General features: G+C 41.3%; 1 protein-coding gene across 4 annotated transcripts in view; it reads right to left on the bottom strand.

The window, feature by feature from the left end:
* LOC133562376 (intermembrane lipid transfer protein VPS13B-like) overlaps nucleotides 1–22,483 on the bottom strand; it is an 819,661-nt gene that overhangs the window by 563,345 nt on the left and 233,833 nt on the right. For all 4 annotated transcript variants that reach the window (XM_061916537.1, XM_061916536.1, XM_061916534.1 and 1 more), the window contains exon 22: nucleotides 14,980–15,110. In XM_061916537.1, coding sequence (XP_061772521.1) covers nucleotides 14,980–15,110 — 131 coding nt within the window. The remainder of the gene's footprint in view (nucleotides 1–14,979; nucleotides 15,111–22,483) is intronic.

Genomic DNA, 22,483 nt, shown 5'->3' with positions numbered 1-22,483 from the left:
AGGCAGGGGCGCTCACACTTTTTCTGCAGGCGAGCTACTTTTCAATTGACCAAGTCGAGGAGATCTACCTCATTCCTATTTATAATTTATATTTATTTATTTATGAAAGAGACATTTTTGTTAACAAGTTAATGGTGTTTAATGATAATACAAGCATGTTTAACACACATAGATTCCTTTCTTTCATGAAGACAAGAATATAAGTTGGTGTATTACCTGATTCTGATGACTCTCATTGATTGGAATTAGACAGTGGTGCTGATAACGTCCGCATTTTCAAATGGAGGAAAAAAAAAGGTCCTCCTTTCTGTCCAATACCACATGAAAGTGGTTGGTTTTGGCATCTCATTTGTCCAACTTGCATACTCGTTTTTAAACACTTTGTTATGAGAGTAGCATATGTGTGTGGCCCTTTAATGTCTGGCAGCAGGTGAGTGACGTCAGTGACTGTGCGGGTGGGCAAGCAAGTGAGAAAGCGGTCGCTGAGGGCGGGGGAGAAATACATTGGCATCAAACTACGTAGCTTGCTAGCTTGTGCACGCTAGCTTTCTGAGACTCTTATTTTGTTAGCACAGGCAGGATGAAACAGGTCTTTTATGGTGAAGACAGGAACTGTGCAGTCGGTCTTTAGAGTTTTGACAGTAGGTACGGAGTCTCTAGAAATGAAATGTGTTTCTCTGCGTCCGCCCTGTTAGTGATTTTTTTCTTAAATATGAGCTCGCAGCAGCCAGCGTCATCTCACAAGATCCTCGGGTGCCGAGAATGTCAAACAACTGACGAAAGTGAAGTCTTGGTATGATTGATGATTGCTCATTTTTATGTCTATTTTTTAATGCCTGGCTTGAGATCGACTGACACACCCTCCGAGATCGACCAGTCGATCGCGATCGACGTAATGGGCACCCCATTACGTCTTTGATCAACTTTGATCTGGAATCTGGATCAGAACGATGGTATCTGCTGTCATTAAAAAAAAATAGTACTGGAAAAAATGAATGACCAAAGACATGTTGAACCATAGAAATCTAGAGGGCACGCCAACTAATTGGTAAAATGCCTATTTTGTTCTCTTTGGTATCAACCACACACAGCCTGGCATCACATCATACATTTTTTTTTAAATTGCGCCGTTCTTGTCTTTTCTCCTCATTTTTGTTCTAATCACACGATGGCTTCATCATAGTGTTACAATCCTAGCCACATGTGCGGACTGTTTCAAATCTTTAAATCCGCCACCACTAGAATGTCCCTTACTTCCTCCTTTACTGAGCAGCAGCAGGAGTGTATCATCTGGCTTGTGTATCATGTGTCCCCGGGGTCTTTTTGAGGATAGTTATCTGTTTCCAGCAGAGCATTTTCCCTCAGAAGGAAGCTAATGCACAAACATACCTAGGGTATATTTAATGTGTGAATGGTCCATATGGCTACAGGAGGCGGCTAGGATTAGTGAAGCTAAAGAGTATACTCTAGGGAGTAGTTTGAACTGGGACACACATATTCCTTGCACGATTACTCTTGCACCTGCAAGTTCTTCCTATTTTTCATAGCTTTACACCTAGGTGATTTACTCCTGCACAGAAAAGCATTTTCCATTTTTGGACAAGTGTTAATGTCTGAGTTTCTTTAATAATAACAATACATCACATGTATATAATTGGAATTGTGTTTCTTAATTAATATTGCTATTTAATTAGAGGATGCCAGGTCGCTGTGTAAAAGTACACCGGAATTGCGGCAGCGTGCTGATTTTCTGGGTTCTGAGTAAAAGGCAATGGCAGATATGTACTGTAGACCAGATTGTCAATTTTGCAGGATTTCTGTGTTAATATTTGTTTTAAAAGCCTTTAACCAATCATCCAAAAAGCATAAACACTGAGTGGCAAAATTAATTGGCTAGGCTGAGATATGATGTTCAGGCACAAAAAAATATATATATTCTAAATCAGGGGTCGGGAACCTTTTTGGTTGAGAGAGCCATAAAAGCCAAATATTTAAAAATGTATTTCCGTGAGAGCCGTATAATATTTTTTAAACACTGAATACAATTAAATGCGTGCATTTTTAAGTAAGACCTGTCATTTCTTTGTGATCATGTTCTGTTTAGTTATGTTCTGTTTTGTTGTTGACTCCATTAGTTCCTGTCTTTGCGCACCCTGGTTTGTTTTTGTTTCCATGACAACCAATCAGTTCACCTGTTTTCACGACTCACACACCTGATTTACTTGAACTCACGTACCTGTTGTCAATCACCACGTCACTATTTAAGCCTGCAGTTGCCAGGCAGTCAGCCTGGCAACATCACCTTCTACTCACCCTCTATCACCTCCTACACACCTATGTTATCCATGCCGATGATTCATGTTCTTTCTCGGTCCACGTAAGTTTTTCATGCCATAGTTTATAAGTTTTGTTTTATGTTCATAGTTCTCCCATTGTGCAAGTTTTAGTTTTCATAGCCAAGTTATTAACCTCCACTGAGAGCGCCTTTTGTTTATACCCTTTTTTTTGTAATATTTTTGAGTTAAGATTAAAGATGTCATTACCTTCACGCCATGTCCGTTCCAATCGCTTTGCACCACGGGAAAACAAACCACACCATAGTCCAGGTCTTGACAAGACCAACATTTTTAGAGTATAATTACTCTCCTACTCGTTTTAATAACTTTGTTATTTTAAATATAACCAATAATAAATATATTACTTTTTACCATCAATGCGACTTCTTGAACAGGTGCGATAGAAAACGGATGGTTGGATTAAAATGCATGAAAATGTTTTATAATTTGAACGTTATTTTTAACACTGTGATTACCATCGTAATTATTAATTACTTATCGTGTTAAGCAATGTCAGCTAAGATTTATGTGAGAGCCAGATGTAGTCATCAAAAGAGCCACAGGTTCCCTACCCCTGTTCTAAATGTTTAGACTCAGACAAACTTTTCCAATGATAAAAATATAACAATAATAATCATAATGTTTATAATTCTTGTAAAAGGGACACAAAAGCACTTAAATAAATGTGTAGTGTCAAATGATTATTTTAACAACCAGATTAATCACACTTTTGAATTTGGGTTAATCAACGGACGGACAACGGACGAGTAGGCACAATTAAAATCCTTTGATTTTCTCATAAGTGGACAGTCCCTGTGCTTCTTATAACTTGGTACGTCTAATGTACATGTTAATTTTTGGTTGTGCTTACCGACCTCAAAGCAATTTTATTTGGTACATGGTGTAATCGTCTAAAATTATTTGTGGTATGGATGTGTTTGTTCTGTTGTATTGTCTTGTTGTAATCATTATTGTAACTTTGTTTGTGCCGCCCTCTTTGTCAGGTCGTTCTTGAAAAATAGATTTTAATCTCGATGAGTCTTTACTTGGTTAAATAAAGGAAAGTGAATTGAATTTTGTGAATGTGAGTGTGAATGTTGTCTGTGTTGGCCCTGCGATGAGATGGCAACTCGTCTAGGGTGTACCCCGCCTACCGGCCAAATGCAGCTGTGATAGGTTTCAGCGACCTAAAAGGGACAAGCGGTAGAAAATGGATGCATGAATTGTAATGAGAAGTGTGACCGGTAGATGGCAGTCACACATGGGAGATACGTGTGGACTGCAAGATGATGCTAGCAAGCAAGCCCAGAACTTGGATGTTTCATTGAGCATATATAGAAATTACACCTGGCGCCTAAAAATCTGTCAAAAATGTTTTACTACAACTTTAGTAAGCTACGAAGCCACACTGTCGTCGCAATACGGCTACCGTAGTCAGACGTGCAATGTGCATTAAGAGACATTATCTGGCGTTTTGTTTCGCAATATTATGCAAAACCAACTTTTCTTATCTACTGGTCCCTGCTAATGTGTATTTGTGATCTACATTAGTACTGACAATTTGCACGTATCCGCCTTTGTAGTCCACGCCGACACCGTAGTCAATCAGTGCCTTCTTTTTCTCTATCCTCTTGTTGTGGGGCATTAATCCTCTGCTTTTGCTATTTTTAAAATAAAAGTAGCGTACAGATATAATATATATCAGTAGATTTGCTATGGAAAATAAAAACGACCGGTGTGATGAATTTACATAATTCACCCACATAACTTTAAATTGACTTTAACAAAGCCCTAATATTTGGACACGAATGAAGTTTCATTGTCAGAATGCCATTCAGGAACATTTTTAAAATGTATATAAATAATTAAATGGTAAATGGGTTGTACTTGTATAGCGCCTTGACACTACTTCCACATTTACTAATTCACACACACATTCACACACTGATGGAGGGAGCTGCCGTGCAAGGCGCTAACCAGCACTCATCAGGAGCAAGGGTGAAGTGTCTTGCTCAGGACACAACGGACGTGACGAGGTTGGTACTAGGTGGGGATTGACCCAGGGACCCCCGGGTTGCGCACGGCCACTCTACCACTGCGCCACGCTGTCCCTTATGGATGTTCTCATTAATCCAGGTCATTGTAATCTCAGGCCATTCAATCAATTTCAACCGGACTGTTCAGCCTGTCTTAAAAGACCTCTCTCCTTTCATTTAAGTACAGTAGGCTCAATCGGTTCATGCTCATAGATAAAGATTGGTCAGATTTAGTCTTGGATTGGTTAGATCTAGAGCAATCTAAATCAAGAAATAGATCTGACGTATTATGGTCAGATCTAAAACAATCTAAGTCTTAGACTAGATCTGACCAAACTAAACCAATCAATATGAGTCTATGAGCATGAACTGATGAAGCCAACTTGGATGAGAGGCAAAGCACGCCTTCTAAGACAAACTAAACAATCCAGTTGCGATCGAATGAATGTCCTGAGAATTTACTTTAAATATTTTACTTGAATGCACGTCCTGTATGTGCTCAAAACATGGTAACAGTTTTATCTAACTTCCAGTCAGGGCGTATTTTGGTGTGAAATATGCCAGTGGGCATACCAGTCGGGAGTCTCCTCACTCATCTTTGCATTGAAAGTATTTACCTGATCACTGACCTGAGAGCAATCCGTGCTGTCTTTTAGGTAACCATCTGTGTTTAAGGTAAAAAGGGGCATGTGTGTGATTAATCTGCGTAAATATACATCATTAATGCTATATTTTGGGGGATCAGATGAGATAACTTATTTTTGACAGGCTTAAAAATTCAAATAAAAACGCAAAATAAAATCCATCCATCCATCCATTTTCTACCACTTATTCCCTTTTGGGGTCGCGGGGGGCGCTGGCGCCTATCTCAGCTACAATCGGGCGGAAGGCGGGGTACACCCTGGACAAGTCGCCACCTCATCGCAGGGCCAACACAGATAGACAGACAACATTCACACTCACATTCACACACTAGGAACCATTTAGTGTTGCCAATCAACCTATCCCCAGGTGCATGTCTTTGGAAGTGGGAGGAAGCCGGAGTACCCGGAGGGAACCCACGCAGTCACGGGGAGAACATGCAAACTCCACACAGAAAGATCCCGAGCCTGGATTTGAACCCAGGACTGCAGGAACTTCGTATTGTGAGGCAGACGCACTAACCCCTCTGCCACCGTGAAGCCGCAAAATAAAATGTTAGATAAAAATATTATAAATAAAAAATACCAAAATAAAAATAAATGTTGTGACATTCATCTCACACTCAACCCCTCCACTCACTCGCACACAATGAATCACACACACACACAGGATGTCACTCAGAGACGAGAAAAGAGGAAATTAGAAACACCACTTCCAGCATCCCCGGTGAAAACATTTGCAACTCTGGACGAGAAATATCTCACTGGAGGGATCGGCAGCAAATGGAAAACACATCCCTTTGTTTTTGAAAACCTGATACCTCTCCAAATGTTATCTTCCTGTCCTTGCACCAGAAGGGACCAAAGTTGCTGGGCCAATGAACAGAGGGACCATAGAGCATCCCCTCCAAACATCTCTCTGGGCACTCCACCCACTGTTCACCTTTTGCTCCGTCTGTTCAGCATATCCTGCATTTCCAGCACGATCCAAAAACACATTTGGACTAGAGGTTGTAATAGCGTAAATAGTGTCTTCTGGAAATGTAGATGATTAATGTGTGTATGACACTGTACAGATGTGCATTTCTGCATGTAGATGTATACACTTGCATGTGTTGCTGCCTCAATAAACTGCATTGCTTCCAAATTTTTGTGAGAAAGCTATTTAGCCATGATACCCCCTGACAGCAGATAGGTTCACTCTGACCCGCATGCCATCACAAGCAATAAGCTTGCGGCCTGGCACGGGAGCACATTCAGGCAACCAGCCATCTCTAAAGCCCCACATTCCTCTCTTCTAACACTGCTTACAGAAGCTGACAAGCACTGGAGGTCTCCTTGGCTGAAGTGGAAATCTGCAAAAATAAACGCTTTAGGTGACATGAAGGCTTTGTTTGTTTCTGCTGGCCCAGATGTTTGTGTTAGCGCAGTGGGTTAATTGCAACTTTGATCGCTGCGTTTACTGATCCAACAGTGGCCTTATAGTGTGGTTGGCCTGGCCTGTAAACGACGGCTCCCACCCTCTGAGCTCAAACAATCAACCCTCGGCCATTTTGGCATATTATACAGATGGGCTCAAAGGGGTGGCCCGGGCCAAATTAGACAAGAAGATGTCTTTAAAAGAACAATTATGAGATTTTGGCGCGCTCAGATCCCTTTGAAAAATCTGGGCTGTGCCTTAGCAGACACATTAGGGCAGAACTGAGTGATTGGTTATTTAAGAGTCGATCACATATCACCAGTTTAGATGGCGGTTGGGTTCCGCCAAATACCATATTATCACCGAACATAAAACCTCGTCATCAGTCACTCATCCCGCCATGAATCCCGAAAACCGCGTGGACGCGACTAAAATATTAAAAATGTACAATTTTTGTGGTGATCCTGGCAGTTTGGAAATAGGCCATTTTTAAACCACTTTCTTCAAAAACTGATATCACGTAGATGCTGCCACGAATCCCCTGCATCCCACCTCCACTGGCCAGACAGCGATCGTTCAGCTGTTGTCCAGCCAGGTCAGAATATTTGTTTTTGTTTCCTCTTGTAAGCCTCTTCGACCCCATCTTCCCCTGGCACTGACAGCTCCACGGTGTAAACTAGCTTTGCTGTTGGAGACCACAGGACCATGTCTGGCCCAAGTGTTGTTGCCACTATTTTTTAGGGAAACAAAAGCCGTTTGCCAACATCCACTTACAATTTCAAATCTCGAGCAGACCGTGGGATGCTTGCATCCTTTGGTGGTGTTGTAAATTTGAAACCAAACCCTCTTCATCTCCCTGTCTCAGCAATTTCTGTTTCATTCAATTGCCAAATCCTTTGTCATGTAATCCTGCAGAGCTTTATTTTAGTTTTATATAAGTCATTCCATATTCTGAAATTTCTCATTGATCTCAGATCTACTTTATTGTCACCTGTGTTTTAACCACTCCTGAGAGGCTGCAAGTTATTTTATTTTTAATGCTGCATTTAACGTGTTTGACATTCCCAGTGGGACCTTTTACGTCCTGGAACCGTTTAGGACGGAATATTAATTTTTCTTGAGAGGCCTTCAGATTATTGGCAATCGCTTTAATTCACTTTCTTGTCAGTTAGCCTGTTAGCCAAATCCTCACCCAAATCGTTTATATGTCCAACAAATCATTACACTACGCCGGACAATGTTCAAGTCGTAGGTGTGAACAACCAACCCTATAATTGTGGTAGAAATCTACTATCAATAAAACAGTGTGGAATTCAGGCAGCAGACTTCTGTTTCCTTCAACAGGAAATAACACAAGTGGTACAACATGGTCAACAGTATGAAATGGAACAAACTGGGTTGCGGTGCACACCGCTGATTTATGTAGTGCGATCAAATAGAACAAGCCAAACTGAACCCTCAGGTGAGCTGATCAGACCTGTGTTTGGCAAGACGTTGTCTTCTTCAGTCCCAAGACAAAGGGTGGATGCATGTCTAAAAATGTGTTCAGATTCACCTCCAAGCAAACATTCCAAAAGATATTCCTGTTCCCATTCAGTCACTCTGTCATGATGCAGGCATGTGTGTCAATGCCGTGGATAAGCCATTTAATGGGTGAAACGTGTGCATATCAATAATGGCTGTGAAGTTATCCTCCAGTTGACACAGCAGTAGATGATGTAGTCAGTTTCTAGATACTTTGTATTGTCCATCCATCCATCCATTTTCTACCGCTTGTCCCTTTTGGGATCGCGGTGGGTGCTGGCGCCTATCTGAACTGCATTCGGGCAAAAGGCAGCATACACCTTGGACAAATCGCCACCTAATCACAAGGCCAACACAGACAGACAACATTCACACTCACATTCACACACTAGGGCCAATTTAGTGTTGCCAATCAACCTATCCCCAGGTGCATGTTTTTGGCGGCGATAGGAAGCTGGAGTACCTGGAGGGAACCCACGTAGTCACGGGGAGAACATTCAAACCCCACAGGACCTTCGTATTGTGAGGCACATGCACTAATTGTGTACAGACAAAATTCTTTTGACAAGTACATAACTAGGATAAAAATACTGTAGTTTTTGTACAATCATTAGACACTACATATTATTTTCCCCACATTAGCCCATGTGGATAACCTGCAACTGACTCTGTTCGCTCGTTACCCCTTTATCAATTTCCTCACATGTTCTCAGCCTCTCTCTAGAAATTTTTGGAAAAGCTATGTTTCAGGAAAGACATTCACAATTCTTCCATTAGTATTACCTCGACAACCATTAAGTTAACAATTAGGAGGTAGCTTGCTTCAATAAAAACATTTTCGTTAACTGATTTATACAAGTTGTGCATACAGTAATTTTGATTGAATTTTCATACAACAAAGTAAGATAAGTTTTTTCTAGGGTCATATTCGAAGGCAGTATATGTGTTTCAGCTTTTAGACCTTTCATTGACAAAAAAAAAGTTATTCATGTTACTGAAAACGGTCTGTGTAGAGTGTATAAACAATGTTCCTGGCTTTAAACAACGATAATCGTAGGTCGCAAAATCAATTTCAAAGAACTATTTAACAGCAGAACATTGTTCAATGACACAGGCAAAGTTAAACACACTCAGTGGATGCTTAAATGCATACATATAAATCTTGTGTGAGAAATAGAAGCATCAGAGTGGTCGCTGTGTTTTGACCACCAAATTCTTCAAAGTGGTACAAAGCCATTGGTGTGTTTGAGATTTATTGTTTGACAGATGAGGAGGATGAGGTGTTGAATGGAAGGTTGATAAGATGGGGGAGGGGGCAGAAGATGAAGTAATGTGCCTTCAGAAAACGCTCCAGCTGGGGGTCAGAGCCTGTTCATGGAAACCATCTGGTCAGCATCATTTGAGCCACACCAAACATACAGTGCATATGATCCTCTTCAACCGCTCCCTTACTTTCTTCCTCAAGAGTTCATGTCTCTTACTCCTTTTTTTGCATCCAACCTTAGTCTTATTTCCATCACTTTACCTTTGATGCCCTGTAATTTTTTTCTCTCTGTGTTTTCTCCTTCAAAAAATCCCTACTCAACATTACAGAGCAGCTGGAGGGAGCAATGTTACTTTATTTTTCCATGGCAACGGTCTTTTTGTTTAAGAAGATCTCACTTCAGTTTTGGTAGCAACGTGTTCCATGCCAACACTGAAAACATTCATGTGTTAAATAAAAGGAATTATTGCAAAATTCTTGAAATAGAATTGCATGCAATTATCAAGGCCCCTCAACGAACACGAGTGCCCCGTGGGAGAACATGGATGAGCGGAGGAGATGACAGGAGAATCGGTAAGGGAAAGTTATGGAGGAGATAAACTGTTTGGAAATACTTGGAGTGAAAAGAAATAGAAGAAACCATGTGACTTTTTAATTTTGTAAGACATCATATTGCATGAAAAAACGCCAATGCAAAGAGTAAACTGATCATTGGATGCAAGTGGCATAAGAAAACATTTTATGCCGGTTAATATATCACAACATATTTCATCAACCCCTATATCCATCCATCCATCCATCCATCCATCCATCATTTTCCGCTTATCCGAGGTTAGGTCGCGGGGGCAACAGCCTAAGCAGGGAAGCCGAGACTTCCCTCTCCCCAGCCACTTCGTCTAGCTCTTCCCGGGTGATCCCGAGGCGTTCCCAGGCCAGCCGGGAGACATAGTCTTCCCAACGTGTCCTGGGTCTTCCCCGTGGCCTCCTACCGGTTGGACGTGCCCTAAACACCTCCCTCAGGAGGCGTTCAGGTGGCATCCTGACCAGATGCCCGAACCACCTCATCTGGCTCCTCTCGATGTGAAGGAGCAGCGGCTTTACTTTGAGTTCCTCCCGGATGGCAGAGCTTCTCACCCTATCTCTAAGGGAGAGCCCCGCCACACGGCGGAGGAAACTCATTTTGACCGCTTGTACCCGTGATCTTATCCTTTCGGTCATGACCCACAGCTCATGACCATAAGTGAGGATGGGAACGTAGATCGACCGGTAAATTGAGAGCTTTGCCTTCCGGCTCAGCTCCTTCTTCACCACAACGGATCGGTACAACGTCCGCATTACTGAAGACGCCGCACCGATCCGCCTGTCGATCTCACGATCCACTCTTCCCTCACTCGTGAACAAGACTCCTAGGTACTTGAACTCCTCCACTTGGGGCAGGGGCTCCTCCCCAACCTGGAGATGGCACTCCACCCTTTTCCGGGCGAGAACCATGGACTCGGACTTGGAGGTGCTGATTCTCATTCCGGCCGCTTCACACTCGGCTGCGAACCGATCCAGTGAGAGCTGAAGATCCCGGCCAGATGAAGCCATCAGGACCACATCATCTGCAAAAAGCAGAGACCTAACCCCATGGCCACCAAACCGGAACCCCTCAACGCCTTGACTGCGCCTACAAATTCTGTCCATAAAAGTTATGAACAGAATCGGTGACAAAGGGCAGCCTTGCCGGAGTCCAACCCTCACTGGAAACGTGGCCGACTTACTGCCAGCAATGCGGACCAAGCTCTGACACTGATCATACAGGGAGTGGACCGCCACAATAAGACAGTCCGGTACCCCATACTCTCTGAGCACTCCCTACAGAACTTCCCGAGGAACAAGGTCGAATGCCTTCTCCAAGTCCACAAAGCACATGTAGACTGGTTGGGCAAACTCCCATGCACCCTCAAGAACCCTGCCGGGAGTATAGAGCTGGTCCACAGTTCCATGACCAGGAGGAAAACCACACTGTTTCTCCTGAATCCGAGGTCCGACTATTCGGCGTAGCCTCCTCTCCAGTACACCTGAATAAACCTTACCGGGAAGGCTGAGGAGTGTGATCCCACGATAATTGGAACACACCCTTCGGTCCTCCTTCTTAAAGAGAGGGACCACCAATCCGGAAGTACCGCCCCCGATGTCCACGCAATGCTGCAGAGTCTTGTCAACCAAGACAGCCTATGCACGGGTGTAAATTACAGTAAAGTACAGTACAATCGTCAATCGCAAAATTGTGTCTCAAATGTTGTGGCTTGTCTATCTCCGTTTACTTTTTTAAAAGCTAATTTTACATATTTTTGGCCTAAATTAAGTCTTGAAGGGTCTGTTTGCAACATCCTCACAGTTACATTTTTCAATGCAAAAAATATAACAAGAACACCATTGGCTAGAGTATGTTATCATTAGTTATTTAATAAAACACATTTGTTTCAAAATTGTCTATATTTTTCACAATTACTAAATTTATGTGATAATTTTTTTACTGGCCCGAAAATAATGATTGGTGGTAGGCTGTCACTCACCCTGTCTCTTTAACATGTACTAGAAGGTAGCGCGTGCAAGCATACAAAAACAGTCCAAAAGAAGAAACAATTTGCAGTCATGTTATGATAGAATATACATTCAAATACATGTATGAGCTAACAACACCCAAAGCTAAAGCGATTGCATGTGTTACCTATAAACGCATTGTACATCATTATGTTCTCAAAGCTGAAAAAGGGCTGGATATACTTTGTAAAATACATTGGAAAGTTAGCACCTTCTTGGCATCTGTGTAAATGTTGCAGCCGCTCTAAAGAAAATCTTATTTATTGCTCATATGCAGGGGTCTCAGACACGCGGCCCGCGGGCCAATTGCGGCCAGCGAGACGTTATTTTGCGGCCCGCACCTTGATGTGAAAATGTAATGTTTTATATAAATGGCGCTTTACAGCGTCATACTTGCCAACACTCCCGAAATTTCAGGGCAACCATTCTCTTGAATTTATATCGATTTTCGCCCTACTAACAATGTTCAGGGGGTGCCGTAATGGCTCTGTCTTTAACGGCCTATAAAACCTGTGAAAACAGCGTGTCAACCCAGTCATATGCTGTATCTTGCATTTGAACACACATGTAAATGACTGCAAGACATACTTGATCAACAGCCACACAGGTCCCACTGAAGGTTTAAAAGGAAATAACTTTACCCTAAAGCAGGGGTCTCAAACTCTATTTACCTGGGGGCCACTGAATGCAGAAACTGGGTGGGACTGGGCCGCAAGAAAAGATTTCTCTTAAAAAATCGAACATGCACTTTTTAATGAATTCAACTTCTTTGCATGGCCTTCCCGCCCTAGCAACATACTTGCCAACCCTCCCGACACACCCGTTCTCCCGAATTTGTCCCGATTTTCACCCGGCCAACAATATTAAGGGCGTACCGTGATGGCACTGCCTTTAACGTCCTTTACAACAGGTCATCGCGTCCACCTTTTAATCATACAGACAGCGTGTCGGCCCAACCACATGTTGGATGAGGTTTCTGCAGACACACGTAAATGACTGCAAGACATACCTGGTCAAGAGCCATACAGGTCACAATGAGGGTGGCCGCATAAACAACTTTAACACTGTTACAAATATGCGCCACACTGTGAACCCACACCAAACAAGAATGACAAACACATTTCGGGAGAACATCCTCACCGTAACACAACAGGACAAATACCCAGAATCCTATGCAGCCCTAACTATTCTGGGATGCTACAATATAGCACACATTAACCCCCCTACTCCCATGCATCGGTTGAGGTGGTGTATATTGTAGCCCGGAAGAGTTAGGCCTGCTAGGTGTTCTTGGTATTTGTTCTGTTGTGTTTATGTTGTGTTACGGTGCCCATGTTCTCACGAAATGTGTTTGTCATTCTTGTTTGGTGTGGGTTCACAGTGTGCCGCATATTTGTAACAGTGTTAAAGTTGTTTATACGGCCACCCTTAGTGTGACCTGTATGGCTGTTGACCAAGTATGTCTTGCAGTCACTTACCTGTGTCTGCAGAAACCTCATCCAACATGTGGTTTGCCCGGCACGCTGTCTGTATGATGAAAATGTGGACGCGATGACCTGTTGTAAAGGACGTTAGAGGCAGTGCCATTCCGGCACGCCCTTAATATTGTTAGCTGGGTGAAAATCGGGACAAATTCGGGAGAATGGGTGTGTTGGGAGGGTTGGCAAGTATGTTGCAAGGGCAGGAAGGCCATGCAAAGAAGTTGAATTAATTAAAAAGTGCATGTTAGATTTTTTAAGACAAATCTTTTCTTGCGGCCCAGTCTCACCCAGTCTCTGCATCCAGTGGCCCCCAGGTCAATTGAGTTTGAGACCCCTGCTCATATGTATAACAAAAAACACAGTGTTATTTTCTATGATGTTTTGGAAATCCCAATAGACTTTACCAAAGGGGACTTCCAAAATTCTTCAGAAAGGCAATGCATACTGAGTGCAGAAGGGACCAAAACACAGTCATCATATATCTATACTCTTATACAATCAACTTGAAATGGTCTCGGAAGCCGTAGACTCTTACGTACTCTCTTATTACATTTATACACACTTTTGTTTTTCAACTTTTTTTTTTTTTTTGCAAAAGATGGAAGAACCTGATTCCGACCAGCACATGTGCACCAGAAGTGTGATCCATTAGGTATTCTGTTTATATGGGACTAAAATAAATGAAGTGGTTCAAGTTTTGAGATGTCCAAGGCCTCGGGTACCAGCTGTCGGGTTGTCGGTTTGGTTCATTTCTACCTTCATGTCAACAGGACAGACTGTTTCCTAATTACTGCTGTAGTGCTTGGTGTGGTCCCAGTTGCACAGCCAAAGGGGACAGAGGAAAGTGGAGGCAATGACGGGCTCGGCAAACTATTAGAAGGTTGAGTTAACTTTTGAGGAACTACTGTAAACAGCTTAATGGCCTGACATGAAACTTGGGTTCCAGGAGCTTTTTTTCTTTTCTCTCAAATTCACATACGTCATGTTCTCTTTCATGTTTGACTGACATCGGTTTGTGTGGTCCCAGTAATGAGAATTAAACAGAATTAAGCAAAGTTGGTGGATTTGCATCACAACGTATTTACATTGTTAAAATTCCGCAAAAAACAATATTTGTATTGAAAGGTGACTCACATATTTACCTGGCATTTCTATAAACTTAGTAAGACCCTACTTCAAACTTCAGGTCTTAGATCAGCAGAATTGTCTGAGAATACAGGGAGTGTCTTGGCCAGTTACCAGCTTTGTTGCACTATAATTGCAGAGAATTGAACAATTGCAGTGATCTATCATACTGTAAATGGAATTCAGTGAAGTAAATCATTCAAACGGTTATCCTATATGTGGGCTGGTTTGACTTATTTAAAACTTCAATTACTGTAATTTTGACAGCGCTATCTTTTAACCTTTAAAAAAGAAAGAGAAAAAAATGTCATTGGACTGCATATTATTCATTAAAACATGGATTCTTAGAGGAATTATTTAAAAAAGAATGATGTAATTTCCCTTCATTTCTATTATAAATTACAAAGTATTGTGTTGACAGTTGGAGGGTTGGACGACTGTGTATTTTTGGGTTAGGTTATTTTATAATGGGTTCAAGTGAAAATATCTGGTGCTGCCAACACAACCGAATGGAAATGTGTTCCATCAAACATTTAAGTGATCACTAATGTAACTCGTGTTACCTGCAGAGTAAGGCGTTTAACAGCATCCCAGGCATGAGCAATGAGCTCCTTCATTCTCTCCTCTGAGCTTGTCAATGACGACACTTGGGTGTCCGGCATCACTTTCAGTGGAATGGAAAGGGGGCGTGATTCTGAAAAAAGAAAGGAATTGGGAAAAATTACACAGGATACATTGTTTACTTGTACCATTCAGTAGACTAACTACAATCATTTACTATTCTGGTAACATGTTACATACAATCATGGTCAAAAGTTTACATACACTTGTGAAGAACATAATGTCATGGCTGTCTTGAGTTTCCAATGATTTCTACATCTCTTTTAATGTTTGTGATAGAGTGATTGGAGCTCATACTGATCGGTCACAAAAAACATTTATGATGTTTGGTTCTTTTATGAATTTATTATGGGTCTACTGAAAATGTGACCAAATCTGCTGGGTCAAAAGTATACATACAGAAATGTTAATATTTGCTTACATGTCCTTTGACAAGTTTGACTGCATTTGCGCGCTTTTGGTAGCCATCCACAAGCTTCTGGTTGAATTTGTGACCACTCCTCTTAACAAAATTGGTTCAGTTCAGCTAAATTTGTTGGTTTTCTGACATGGACTTGTTTCTTCAGCATTGTCCACACGTTTAAAAATAAATAAATAAATAATAAAAAGAAGAGTCGTAGAAATTATTATTGGAAACTCTAGACAGCCATGACATTATGTTCTTTACAAGTGTATATAAACTTTTGACCACGACTGTAAATAAAGACATACGCACGAACGTGTGTGTGTGTGTGTGTGTGTGTATTTTTATATATATATATATATATATATTCTTCTTTAACACAATGGATGAGTAGTTAAAGCAGGGACAAGAACTTTTGGCTTTGAATCCGTGTCTGGATGTTACCATTTCTGTGTGGAGATTGTGTGTGCTTTTGTGGTTAGTACTTGGGTTTCCTCCCAGAGTTCCAAACAAACAATAGGATATTGAGTTAACATGACTCAAAATTGTCTCTTAGGTGCGAATGAGGGTGCATTTCTTTTTAAGATGGATGAATTCTCTAAATGAGGTGTCTCGAGCATTTAGTCCGGATGGCATCTGGACGCCTCCCTGATGAGGCGTGCCCAGCCGGAAGACGGCCCCGAGGTAGACCTAGGACAGGTTGGAGAGATTATGTCTCACAGCTGGCCTGGAAATGCCTCAGGGTCTCCCCAGTGGAACTGGAAGAAACCGGAGTACAGAAAGTCTGGGCTTCTGTACGGAGACCACTACACCGTGGCAGTAGCTACATTGCACATCTTAGGCTAGATTATCTTCAACAACTGCTGTATTTTCCGGACCATAGGGTGCACCGGATTATAAGGCACACTACTGATCCTATTTTAGTTTGTTTTTTCATATATAAGGCGCACCGGATTATAGAGCACATTAAAGGAGTCATATTATTGTTTATATTTTTCTAAATTTAATTGTGGTCTACATAACATATAATAGTGGATCTTTTGTCAAAATATTGCATGGATTATGTTTTGCAGATCATCTTCTTCGCCGGTTTGAGGGGGGTCTTATTTACGTGGCTCACCTTCGGCAGCTCTCTTTTCCCCATCATCTTTGTAGTAGCGGTGTAGCGTGCAAGGATGGGCTTGGATAAAGTGTCATAAGATGGAGCGTTTTAATGACATTCAGACTTTACGTAAATCAATAACGGAGCAGCATCCCCTTCATCGGGAAACAACAACTAGGCGGGAAATGTGTCCCGTGAAAAAACGTCCGACCGGAACCCTCTAATAACTAAAGTTCCGTGGGTGAATAATGTTAACTCACTACACTGGTATGTTTTAGCGCTTTCATGGTGAGTTTACTGACAGATGTAAGTAAAAACTTTACACTACTTTAGTTTACAAATGGCAACAGCGGAGGATGAATGTCCCATAATAAGAAAATAGAGAAAAAGAAGAAGCATATCGACTACGGCAGGGTTAGGGAACCTATGGCTCTAGAGCCAGATGTGGCTCTTTTGATGACTGCATCTGGCTCTCAGATAAATCTTAGCTGACATTGCTTAACACGATAAGTAATGAATAATTACGCTGGTAATCACAGTGTTAAAAATAACGTTCAAATTATAAAACATTCTCATGCATTTTAATCCAACCATCCATTTCCTATTGCACCTTTAGAATAAACATTTTATTAAAAATATTATTGAAAATAATAAGAGACTTATTATACTCTAAAAATGTTGGTCTTACTTAAAAATGCACGCATTTAATTGTATTCAGTGTTAAAAAAAATATATGGCTCTCACGGAAACACATTTTGAAATATCTGGCTTTCATGGCTCTTTCAGCCAAAAAGGTTCCTGACCCCTGGACTTACGGTGTCGACACGGACTACAAAGGTAGACGCACGCAATTTTTCAGGATTTATGCAGATCCCAAATACAGATCAGCAGGTACCAGAAGGTAAGAAAAGTTGCTTTTGCATAATATTGTGATTCAAAACACCAGAAAACATGTCTTACATTATACACACCATAATAATACTTTTATGTTTAATGCGCCGACAATCCTGCAAGCGGTGCGGCTTCATTGTTTACCAAAGTTGGACTAAAACATTTTGACAGATTTTTGAGCACCATGTTTAATGTTCTATATTTTCAGTGGAACATAAAAAATGTTGGTGTTGTTTACTTGACTCATACTGTCATCATAGTGCAGTCTACACATACCTCTTATGTTTGACTGCCATCTACTGGTCACAACATGTACCAAATAAAATAGCTTCGAGGTCGATCAGCAAAACCAGAATGACTCTGTACAATTGGCGCACCGGGTTATAAGGCGCACGGTCGAGTTTTGAAGAAAAAAAGGATTTTAAGTGTGCTTTATAGTCAAAGGTAGACGCACGCAATTTTTCAGGATTTATGCAGATCCCAAATACAGATCAGCAGGTACCAGAAGGTAAGAAAAGTTGCTTTTGCATAATATTGTGATTCAAAACACCAGATAACATGTCTTACCTTATACACACCATAATAATACTTTTATGTTTAATGCGCCGACAATCCTTCAAGCGGTGCGGCTTCATTGTTTACCAAAGTTGGACTAAAACATTTTGACAGATTTTTGAGCGCCATGTTTAATGTTCTATATTTTCAGTGGAACATAAAAAATGTTGGTGTTGTTTACTTGACTCATACAGTCATCATAGTGCAGTCTACACATACCTCTTATGTTTGACTGCCATCTACTGGTCACACCATGTACCAAATGAAATAGCTTCGAGGTCGATCAGCAAAACCAGAATGACTCCGTACAATTGGCGCACCGGGTTATAAGGCGCACGGTCGAGTTTTGTGGAAAAAAAGGATTTTAAGTGCGCTTTATAGTCCGGAAAATACGGTAATCGCAATTTATTTTTGTTTGCAGCAGGACTCGAGTTGAAACCTTTCAGTTCCTAAGTCAATGTCTATATAGATTCAGCTGCTGCAAACGCACATTTCTTGATATTTTTGTCATGATGTGTGACTCCATGCTCCTTTTCTGGAGGGTAAGTGGAGAGTATAAGGATAAGAGAGAGTAAGTACCAAGAAAGAAAGAGCCAAAGAGAGGGACGTACAGGGAGAGAACCCTTTCAGCGTGAGGTCTGTGCATGTTAAAGCCATCAGTGTGTAAGAGATGAGGAAGGAGACTTTTTCTCTCTCAGGACACATTTAAACATATTCCATTATTTAGGCCTGCCTTACTCAGCAGCTCTATCCCACATTTGTCATGAAATAGTATTAATGACACAAAACCACCAGCCCCTCAGAAACCACTCACTCATAAAGCAGTAAAACAGTTAAATTAACCAGCATGGCAACAGGCATGACGGCTTATGTCGGAGTTTTGCTGGCTCATGTCATATCTGTCTCATGTAAGTGACAGTTAGGGGATAATTGTTTGATCCCCTGCGGATTTTTGAAGTTTACATCCTTATACACAAATCAACAGTACATATATTTGGGGGGTTGATATTTTGGTAGATTTATTTTAACAATGAGAGACAATTTAGAAAAAAAAATGGGAGAAAAAAAAAACAGAAAAATAAGGTTACAAATCCATTTGTGGTAGGTTGATTGGCAACACTAAATTGGCCCTAGTGTGTAAATGTCTGTCTATCTGTGTTGGCCCTGGGATGAGGTGGCGACTTGTCCAGGGTGTACCCCGCCTTCCGCCCGATTGTAGCTGAGATAGGCGCCAGTGCCCCCTGCGACCCCAAAAGGGAATATGCGGTAAAAAAAAAATGGATGGATGGATCCATTTGTGGGCTATTCCAGCCATCCATCCATCCATCCATTTTCTACCGCTTATTCCCTTTCGGGGTCGCGGGGGGCGCTGGCGCCTATCTCAGCTACAATCGGGCAGAAGGCGGTGTACACCCTGGACAAGTCGCCATCTCATCGAAGGGCCAACACAGATAGACGGACAACATTCACACTCACATTCACACACTAGGACCAATTTAGTGTTGCCAATCAACCTATCCCCAGGTGCATGTCTTTGGAAGTGGGAGGAAGCCGGAGTACCCGGAGGGAACCCACGCAGTCACGGGGAGAACATGCAAACTCCACACAGAAAGATCCCGAGCCTGGATTTGAACCCAGGACTGCAGGACCTTTGTATTGTGAGGCAGACGCACTAACCCCTCTGCCACCGTGAAGCCTATTCCAGCCAAATAAGTGACATTTCTGTCCCCAGGAAGAAAAAAAAATATTAAATGCACAATATATTTTTTATTTTGCAAAGTGTTGTACAAATTGATCTGATTGCATATTTAATGAATATAATTTTTAAAAAGATCAATGCAAACTACTTTGAAAACTGGAGAAACATAAATGGTTGTGTGTCTTTGATCCTAAAATTACATTTTACAATGAGATACAATACAGTTGTACCTCGAAATGATTGATTGATTGATTGATTGATTGATTTAAACTTTTATTAGTAGATTGCACAGTTCAGTACATATTCCATACAATCTACCACTAAATGGTAACACCCAAATAAGTTTTTCAACTTGTTTAGGTACGGGTAGCTCATGCTAAAAGTTCTTTGGGGTAATGAGCTAATTATTATGCCTTAAGTTGCGAACAAAAAATGTAGTTACGAGCCTCTCCGCTGTTAGTTGACGTAGCAAATGCCACAATCAACTCTGTGAGATCCGACCAAAACATCTGGTCTTAGATGGTAGCATTATCTTATAGCTAGAGCTCGTCATAACTTCTTATGGTTTCTAACCATAGGAAGGAAGAAAGTGGATGTAAAGGACAGTGCTGAGAAGAAGTTTATGGCACTTATTGAATTACAAAATACATTTTCAAAAACATGATCTCTAGCTGACTTGGCAAACCGATTCGAGCATAGCACTAGTCTGCATATCAAAGCAAATGAGTCTAAAGCCAGCAAAAAACCTTAAAATAATATTAAAAAGTTACAAAATGTAGTAACGTTAAAAGGCCCGTCACAGAAACAATTACCGTATTCCCTTGAATTGCCGCCGGGGCGCTAATTAATTTAAAACCTCTTCTCATTCCTGCGCTTACCAAAAACATGTGGGAAAAGTAAGTATGCGCTAATTATTTTAAAACCTATTCTCACTCCGGCACTTACCAAAGGTATGCAGTAAAAATTTGAGTGTGATGTAAGCTTGGACCGTAAATCCTACTGAATAGCTCCTAATCTTCTTCCCTTTATGCGATTTCAAATTACCGGTATTGGAATCAGCCTCCTCCATTTTGAAAACGATAACATGGGAAGTGTCACTCGTGACGTCACGAGTTTGACCAGGCGGTAATACTAAGCATGCGCTAATTATTTTGCGAAGCGAGTTTGACCCAGCAGTAATTCAAGGCAGGCGCATACTATATACACTGCGGCAATTCAAGGAAATAAGTTAAGCTTGTACGTTGAGGTACTACTGTATATGCTAATTTTATGCGAAAAAAATCACTAGTTACGTTCAGTCGTTACTTAAATTGGTCATTTTCAACTACCTGGGATGGGTCAATACACACTTTCAATACACAGTGCGCCTCATAACCCAGTGCGCCTAATGCAAGGAATAAGTTTGGTTGAGCTTACCCACCTCGAAGCAATATTATTTGGAACATGGTGTAATGATAAGTGTGACCAGTAGATGGCAGTTTGATGTGCTTCAACATACGAGTTTTATTATGGTGTGTGTGTATATAGTAAGACATATTATCTGGCATTTTGTTACGCAATATTATGCAAAAGCAACTTTTTTTACCTTCTGGTACCTGCTGATCTGTATTTGGGATCTGCATAAATCCTGAAAAAATGTGCGCGTCTGCATTTGTACTCTATGGCGACACCCTAGTTGATAAGCTTCTTCTTTTTCTCTATCTTCTTGTTATGGGACAATTATCCTCCGCTGTTGCCATTTCTAATATAATCTAGTGCAGTGGTTCTCAACCTTTTTCCAGTGATGTACCCCCTGAGAAAATATTTTTATTTCAAGTACCCCCTAATCAGAGCAAAGCATTTTTGGTTGGAAAAGAGATAAAGTAGTAAAAAGGCTTATTGGTGATTCCCAAAGCCCAAAAAAAGTCTGCGGGCTATAGAGCGTTTTCATTTCGGGCTCCAGTACTCTGGAATGCCCTCCTGGTAACAGTTTGAGATGCCACCTCAGTAGAAGCATTTAAGTCTCACTTTAAAACTCATTTGTATACTCTAGCCTTTAAATAGACTCCCTTTTTAGACCAGTTGATCTGCCGTTTCTTTTGTTTTTCTCCTATGTCCCACTCTCCCTTGTGGAGGGGGTCCGGTCCGGTGGCCATGTACTGCTCGCCTGTGTATCGGCTGGGGACATCTCTGCGCTGCTGATCCGCCTCCGCTTGGGATGGTTTCCGGCTGGCTCCACTGTGAACGGGACTCTCGCTGCTGTGTTGGATCCGCTTTGGACTGGACTCTCGCGACTGTGTTGGATCCATTATGGATTGAACTTTCACAGTATCATGTTAGACCCGCTCCACATCCATTGCTTTCCTCCTCTCCAAGGTTCTCATAGTCATCATTGTCACCGACGTCCCACTGGGTGTGAGTTTTCCTTGCCCTTATGTGGGCCTACCGAGGATGCCGTAGTGGTTTGTGCAGCCCTTTGAGACACTAGTGATTTAGGGCTACATAAGTAAACATTGATTGATTGATTGAAAATACAGCACTATGTCATCAATTTCTGATTTATTAAATTGTATAACAGTGCAAAATATTGCACATTTGTAGTGGTCTTTCTTGAACTATTTGGAAAAAAAGATATAAAAATAACTAATAGCTTGTTGAAAAATAAACATCATAAATAAAGATTTCTACACATAGAAGTAATCATCAACTTAAAGTGCCCTCTTTGGGGATTGTAATAGAGATCCATCTGGATTCATGAACTTAATTCTAAACATTTCTTCACAAAAAAAGAAATCTTTAACATCGATATTTATGGAA

This window comes from Nerophis ophidion, linkage group LG11 (genome assembly GCF_033978795.1).
Source record: "Nerophis ophidion isolate RoL-2023_Sa linkage group LG11, RoL_Noph_v1.0, whole genome shotgun sequence".
Taxonomy (NCBI): domain Eukaryota; kingdom Metazoa; phylum Chordata; class Actinopteri; order Syngnathiformes; family Syngnathidae; genus Nerophis; species Nerophis ophidion.
Note: the sequence above shows the minus strand (reverse complement) of the source record. Positions and strands in the feature narration are given on the sequence as shown.